Genomic DNA, 7,957 nt, shown 5'->3' on the forward strand with positions numbered 1-7,957 from the left:
ACACACAAAAAAAAAGAGGGGACATCTTTTCCTTCACATAGAAAAAAAACATGTACCAACACAGAGGGTTGCTCCTTTACATCCATGAGGATAAAAATATAGACATTGACAGGTTATAACAAATCAAGGAAGTTGTAGATCCTCTGTCAGACAATCCTCCCCGTGACCAAGCAGAAGTGCTCCTCTGACAGGACTGATCTGGTGAGCCAAAATCATCCAGCTTGGTTGCAAACCCCCCTAACCCTGCTATCTGCAACAGCACCCTGAGCTGGGAACTGTGTCACCCACGGCCTTTAGAAACACACTGAGCTGCAGTTTGGAGATAACAGGTTAAGACTGACACGGGAGGGGTTCTGAGAAGACATTTCCCTTTACCTAAAAATCGTTGCCTCCGTCCAAAGAGTACAAACCTGTTGCAGAAGGTTATCCAGCAAATCCTTGTCCTGCTGAGAAAGTCCATCCTTCTGCAATCTGAGAATAAGTTCAGGTTTCTTATAAGGCTTTAGTGCCAGTAAGTGCACAACCCTATCTTTGAAGGGTCTCTGAGAAATGGCACTATTGCCTCTCTTTATTGCACTGGCAAGGTTGACTGGCGTTGGGCGCTTCCTGGAGGGAACAGCATCGGAAGCTCCTGGTGCAGGTTTACGCACCTGAACCTTTTTGCCTAAAATGAGATGAGAATAGTGAACTGCAGCAGTCACCTTGCAAAAAGGCCAGTGGGCTGTCAACACAGTTCAGCAGGCCCTCTGAAGTGCCACAAGATGACAAGGAAGGACAAAACACAACCAGCACAACCCCCTCCGCTCCGACACGGAACGAGCATCCCAGGAGTTTTATGGTTCATGACAAGCTCGTAACAAGTAAACAGCAACACCAAGCTCTGGAAACCTGAGTATTATTGGCCACCAGCTCACATAAAGCTCCCTTTGTTTGCTAGCTTTTCATTTATCCCAAGTGCACGTATCCCCACGGTTAATCTAACTAGTTTTTTTTTCCCCCCCCTCCTCCCCTATGAGAAGAAAATTCTGCATTATTATGTAGAAGAGTGGAAATACAGGAGTGGAAAGACCAGAACTGGTCAACGAGCGGCTCCCCGCTGCTGAGCTCAGCAAAAACGCTCCTCCAGCAGATGTTTCTGCTTTTAGAACAATAGGAACTTTATGGGGCTGGGTCCACCTCCCTTCCCCCTCCAAACACGGCCCCATGAATGGGGCTGACACTGGGCCATCAGCCTATTCATCAGGGTGCTGTCTGTGCTCATAGAATAACCCCTTCTGCCCTGGGCTAAGAGCTGCTTCAACCCTCCAGTTGAGTTTTCAGAGAACTGAGAATGTAAAGCTGCCTCCAAAGTGCACCTTGGCTTCCTCAGTGTTGTTCCTGGATGCCGACAGCACGATCCAAGAGTTCGTTTTTCCCATTCCCACCAACAAACAGACCCTCACACCAGCCCCAAATCAAAGAACTGGGCTCTCCTGAACACAGCAGGTCCCACAGCCAGGTTCCTGCTACCAAACCAAGCAAAATCTGGGAAGAAAACGGGCAGGTTCCAAGGTCTGAAGGCCGTGGAGGCACAACCAATAATCCCTCGGGCGGGAGGGAAAGTGACCTTCTCCAGGACAAACAACACCCGGCGTTTCCTGCGAGTGTCTCTCCCTCAGAGGTTTATTCCAGGATGGTACTTCTCCACTGCTAGGAAGCCACGTTCCCAACTGAGTCATCTCAAGATACTGGGGATTGTCTGCACTGTTTGCTTGGCTGAGCTCGGGTTGCGTAACCCAGGCCCCGTTTCCTGGCTTTTTTTAATCACACACCACCACGGGTTGCTCTGAGCAAACCAACCTCCTGTCAGGGCTGAGCTAAGGTGAGAGAGGCAGAACAGCAACGATTCCTGTGTTAGAACATCCCCCAAAATCCAGAGGTCAACTGGGTTTTTTTTTTTGTTTCCAGCAACTGGGACGAGAGAAGATTCGTCAGCTTTCTAGAGCTCCCTTAACTGTTTGCCAGGTCACGAACAGTAAAAACACACATTGGGAGGTTTCCACTTGAGGCTGCAGCCAAAATGTGCAGTGATAGGAAAAGAAAAAAATAAAAAAATAAAAAACAACTGAGTTAAGCCAGAACACAAAGGATCTTAAAATATTTATGCAGGTGCATGGATATGGATGCACACACACATTTAGTGTGGATGTTAAGCACACACATCCCCTGCAGCTTTACCTGCAGGCATCTATTTACACATGGATTTATCCAAGTGCCAGTTCACATCTGTGAGTTCTTGCTGCTCTCTCCAATTTCAACATTTCCTATAAATTTTTCCACATCTGAGCCGCCTGGAATGACTCCACTGCCGCTGAAGTGCTGAGCTCCGTGTTCTCATGGAAATGTGAGAGCCAGTGCTGTCCCTCCAGCCCGGCCTGCCGGGAATGGGAATCAGCTGATGGTGCTGGCACACCGGGAACGTGCGTATCCCACACCAGGACTGTCCTTTCCAGGCTCTTCCTTCTTGGACCAGTGCTCCCCCCTCCTGTCTTCAACGCTGACATCTTATCTAGGGAGCGGCCACTGCTTTTACACAGCTCCATTTTCAGGGCAGTAAAAGGTTTTAGCAGGGGTATTTTTAAATCAAAGAAGTTCTGCTCCGTCTCCCCGGGAAGCAATTTGCTTTTGAGAAGCTTCTCCCTCACGAGCCTTAACTTCATGCACTTACTGTAATGTTCTCAAAGAGGAGCTAAACAAAATAATCTTCTAGTCTACAGGAAATCAATGCATTTCCTTCCTGATTATTATCTCATTTCTCAGCCTTTGAGCACTCTGCCAGTGAGGCAGGGTCAGTTCTACATTTTGCAACTTCACCCTTCTCATCACAGATCCTCTGAGCAGAGACTGGCTGCAGATCACATGGGCTGCAGGAAAAACAGCTGCCCCAGAAAGAAAAAAATAACCAAACTCTGCTTTCTGCTTCGTGTTTGTGCCCTAAGTTTGTGACCTGAGGTTAAGCAGCCTAAAAGCTCGGTCTCTGCAGGCTCCTTGTGATATTGGCCATGGTTTTACTTCCTCTCCTAAGGTTTTCCTCCTGCTGTCACAGTGAGATGTTCAGGCTGCAGCACTGCTGTGGTCTCCCTGCTCATTAACACGACCCGTGGCACGTTCTGCTCTGGAGTGGGCACACACACCAGCTGTGTGGCACGTTTTAGCTGAGCTGGCCATGGGCACAGACACTGTGATGGGTCAGCAGGGTGCTCCCAGCGTGACAGACGTGACCTGCAGCCAGCCAGGGATGTCACTGCACACACACGGCCCCGACAGCACCACGGTGGTTTGGCTTGGAAGGGACCTTAAAGACCATCCAGTTCCACCCCCTGCCATGGGCAGGGACACCTTCCACTAAGACCAGGTTGCTCTGAGTCCCATCCAACCTGGTCTGGGACACTTCCAGGGACAGGGAAGCCACAGCTGCTCTGGGCAGAGCCCCGAGGCGATGATGGAACCGTGAAGGCGACACAACACAAGGAGAGCAGCACCCTGAACCAGACACCCCTAAGGAACCACCAGAGACTGCCATGGGCAAGCAAACAACATCAGTAATGACTCCAGAACCTGGAGAAGAGCCCCCAGAATGGAGAGGGGGCTTACCTACGTATCTCCCCCCAGGTTTGATGACGATGGCGCTCCGGCTGCGCGTCTCCTCCTCGGCCTGTGCCATGCTCTGCCTCGCCTTCTGGTAGGAATCATCAGTAGCACACACGGTGATTTTGTCCTGTATGCTCCCAAGGCAATCCAGGTGGATATTGCCATTGCTGAGAAAAAAAAAAACAACAAACCATGGAAAAGATCCTCCCGACACTGCAAATGACACCAGGGGACAACTGGGGTTGTGCCAGTTAAATATTAGTGGGGGATGCAGAGGAGCTGAGAGGGAACTCAAATGCTTCCAAAGCTCAGGGAGCTCAGGAGGGAACTCAGATGCTTCCCAAAAACATGCTCAGACAGATGAGAAAGACTCTAAAAACAAAGAGCACCTATTGAGCTTTGTCCAGGTTTGTCAGGGAAAAGATGCCACGGAAGGTAAGTTAAAAAAAAAAGGTCAGGTTTTTGGTTTTGTTTTTTTTTTTGGAGGTACCACTCACCTGGACACATACTGCTGGATGCAGTCAAAGCTCCCCTGGGGGCTGTCCTTGCCAATATTTGAAAGGTAAAATGTGAAGGTCCTCACTTCCGTCGGTCGGTCGGGCCTCGGGATCGCGATGTGCTGTTCGGGAGAGGGGAACCATCGGTCACCCGGGTGCCCCAGCCTGGCACACACCCCAGTTCTCCTGCAGCCACGGTGCTTTTAGGCATTTTGCCACCCACTGCAAGTAAAGCACCTGGATTTCTGCACAGGAGGGCGAGAGGCTACGAGGAGAATTCGAGTTATCCCACTGCGTGTGGACACACAGAGGGAAAGGGCGGCCACAGACAGCACAGAGATGCGAGCAGGGGACTTGCTGCCTCTCTAACAGAGCCCACAATAACCTTGCTCTAGGAATCTGACCCAATTCTATTGATTCAGGCTCAAAACAGACTGTTTATATTCAATTTAGAACACTCGGGGCTTGTTTCTTTCGAATTAGTGAGCCAGCACTAAACATAGCACCAGTCAGGTCACTAGGTAGCACCCTTCTTCTTTTTTAAGATATTATAATTCCATAACAAGATTTCATGGCTCACAGTAGAGTGTGACGCTGCTGCTAAATTAAATATTTAATCAAGCATTAACTGTGCTCCTCAGACAACTCCACAGCCAGCCCTGCATTGTTTTTATCTTCTTCCCCCTCACCCCGAGCCATTCATTTTTCAAAAGGGAAACTCTCTCTCCCCTCTGCATTTGGAGACCAAACGTAAATGTCAGCCTCTGAGCTCTACTATCACATCAATATTTGATAATTAAGATGGCTCCCAGAAAAACCAGACAGAGGGAACATCAGTTGCAACCTATTTTGGGCTGCACTCAACCGCACGGGTTTATATTTACCCGGATTGCCACATAAATGCAGAAAATACACACTCCCAGCAAAACCATCCCCATCTGACTGCGCTCAGGAAGGACTGCTGCCGGGACAGGAGGGGTTTTTGGGTGGTTTCCTTTTGACCTCAGATGTCTCCAGCAGCCTGGAAAAGCGACCCAGAGCATCTGTGCCCCTCTGCTAAACCACAGGGATGTTCTCGGGCTGAGCCCCCGCAGCGTCTCCCTGCCCTCAAACAGAGCTCCCTTCTTCCAAAGGCAAGCCCAGGAACCTGGGGTTGAGCCTTGTTTTATACAGAGGGACGAATTATCCCTGGGTTACATGGCTAAAAATACTTGGGAGCAGATTTGGGAGGGATGTGGGTGCTGCTGGGCCCTCCCTGAGGAGCCCCGTTATCTCCCCTGCCAAACGTGCAGCACCAGCCTGGAGCCCTTTTAATCTGGCCCTGCACCCTCTGCCCCCACCCAGGGCAGGGGAAATAAAATTCCCTTCTGCTTTACAAGAAGAAAGTCCTGGAACCAGCAGATTGGGGGTATTTTTGCAGATTAATTCAGTGGGAACGGGGAGAAAAGGTGAATTTGAGGGGGTCGTTCCCCTTCCGGAGCTGTTGGTTGGGGGGATCGAGTTGTGCTGCAAACAATTTGAGCTTGTAAAAGAAAAGCTTCCCTTCCCTGTGAGAGGGGAATATTTGCACAGAAAATTCCCACCATTAGGACCTCATAATTGCAACTGCTAAAATCTCACACCACTGGCTTTAAAAATCCCACTGCACACAAAAGTTAACGGGATTCCCCAGAGGAAGCAAAATAGGAAAGCAACCAAACCATATATTCACACACCACAGAACTTTCTCCTCCCTCCTGATTTACCATTGGGGGGAAAAAAAACATCTCCAGGAGCCCCAATCTGGGGCATTTTTGTAGAGTTTTTGCAGCTTTTTCCGAGGATGGAAAAGGAGGCAGGAGGCAGAGTCACTCCAGTACTGAAAAGTGGAGTCTACGAAACCCGGGGCCGTTATCTAGGAATTATTTTTAGCTGAAAACAGAAGGTTTCTCAAGCCACCAAATCAGCATGGGGACTGCTTTGAGGGAGCCCTAATTTTGGTGCCGAGCGCTGCACCAGTAACCAGAGACACTTAAAAATAGCTCGGTACAGATGTGACTTCTGTTTCCCCTCTTTCAAGTAACATTCATCTGGGCAGGGCTTGCTCTGAATGGAGATTTTTCACCTCCCTCTATTAACACCAGCACAGCTTCAGGCCCAGAAATTGGGGGAAACGTTGTATTTTCCCATCACAAAGCAATGGCATTTTTTCCCCCCAACAGTCAGGTTAAAAAGCTCCACAACACACGTGGTTTTGGGCACCTGAAGGGGTTTTTTTTTTACCCCTCTCTCAGTTCAGTTCCTTCCCTTCTCTCCCCACCGAGCACCTGCAAATTTCACCCAAGCTGAGCTCTGATTCTGAATGTCTTTTTGGCCAAAATAGAAGCTTTTTCAGCCTTTCCTCGTCCAGTTGTGCATAACTATCACTGCTTGCAACGCTTGGGGTACTCAGGCTCTGAAATTCTGATTTATGTGCACGTTGAAACGAGCAAAATGCTCAAGAAATGGGCATGAAACCTTACAAAACCATCCAAAATAACTCACTTTGTGATGAAAAACTAACAACCAGGTGCTGTTCTTAAGGCACAACCACAGTCCCATTTTAGCAGCTCAAAGCACAGCAACGCTCTGCTCGTTACAAGCTGGTTACTAGGACTGAAATTGTGATTATTCCACGGAATATTGCCCTGCAAAAGCCATTAACAACAGCAGCACTGCTGTAGAGAAATACATCCCAGCTTTTTATAAACTCCTGAGAGATTCCATTCAGACCAGGGCCCATGCAGGAGGGTTTTTGTGCCTTGCCACTGGAACAGCTGTTTTATTTTGGGCTGGAACCCAAATCTTCCTTTTCTAAAACACCTTCCTGACCTGGTCTTTTATTCCCAACAATTCCCTCCCCTGGTTAATTAGTGTATCAAACATGAAAGTTGCTTTTCTGTCTATTAGCAACTGAAAATAACCCTGACACTGGAATGGGTAAAAAGACACAGACACAGTAATTTAAAGGCTTCTGGAGAGTTAAAGAAGAAGCACATTCCTATATATATATAAAATATATATATACATAAAAAACATTCTTATTTTATGTCCTGCCTCCCCTAATCATCAAGTAAAGCTTTCCTTTCTTGTGAGGAGGATATTTGCACAGAAAATTCCCACTATTAAAACCTCATAATTACCAAAATCTCACCCCACTGGCTTTAAAAATCCCACGTACAAAAGGTAACGGGATTTCCCCCAGAGCCACGTTTTTTTTTGGGAAGCAAACCAGGAAGGCAACAAATGGAGGAATTAAGGAACAGTGGAAGAAACAATTTAAAAAATAAGCAGCTAAACAAAATATGTTTTAATGTCATCATCTGGACTTTGAGAGCCTGTGAAATTCCTGGAATTCTCTCCGGAGTCCAGTTGATGGAGGATCCCTCGAAAGCATTTCAAGCCTCAGTTCCTTAAAGCAGGAGAATCCTGAGAGTCCTACCCTCAAAAGCAGATGGTTCCCCAGCTGCCAGCTCCTTGTCATACCCAGGAAAAATAATCCTGAAGGGACAAAGAGCTCTTTCTCTCTCTGCTCCCATGGAGCTGGATCCCACTCCCTTCAAAGCTCTACCTTTGGCCTTTAACTCGTCAGGGCAATTAATTAACGAGCTGAGGTCAGCCCTGGGTGCCACATCCTCCCTCCCACTTCCAGGGGCTCACACAGGTAACTGGCAGCTCTCCCACCTCCCAAAAAAAAAAATCCTCTCTGGAAGTTAAGGGCTCCAATACAATAAATATTGATTTTTTTGTGAGGACCACGTAGTCTGAAAATATTCCACGTGATTTGAAAATACTACATATAATTTGAAAAT

The 7,957-nt window shown here is 48.0% G+C and overlaps 1 protein-coding gene across 2 annotated transcripts in view; it reads right to left on the bottom strand.

Moving 5' to 3' along the window:
* ELL (elongation factor for RNA polymerase II) overlaps positions 1-7,957 on the bottom strand; it is a 52,990-nt gene that overhangs the window by 17,170 nt on the left and 27,863 nt on the right. For both annotated transcript variants that reach the window (XM_027664135.1, XM_027664136.1), the window contains exons 3-5: positions 4,128-4,249; positions 3,634-3,797; positions 411-664 (exon numbers count right to left, since the gene is read on the bottom strand). In XM_027664135.1, coding sequence (XP_027519936.1) covers positions 411-664; positions 3,634-3,797; positions 4,128-4,249 — 540 coding nt within the window. The remainder of the gene's footprint in view (positions 1-410; positions 665-3,633; positions 3,798-4,127; positions 4,250-7,957) is intronic.

This window comes from Corapipo altera, unplaced genomic scaffold (assembly GCF_003945725.1).
Source record: "Corapipo altera isolate COAL_440 unplaced genomic scaffold, ASM394572v1 96, whole genome shotgun sequence".
In the NCBI taxonomy this organism is placed as follows: domain Eukaryota; kingdom Metazoa; phylum Chordata; class Aves; order Passeriformes; family Pipridae; genus Corapipo; species Corapipo altera.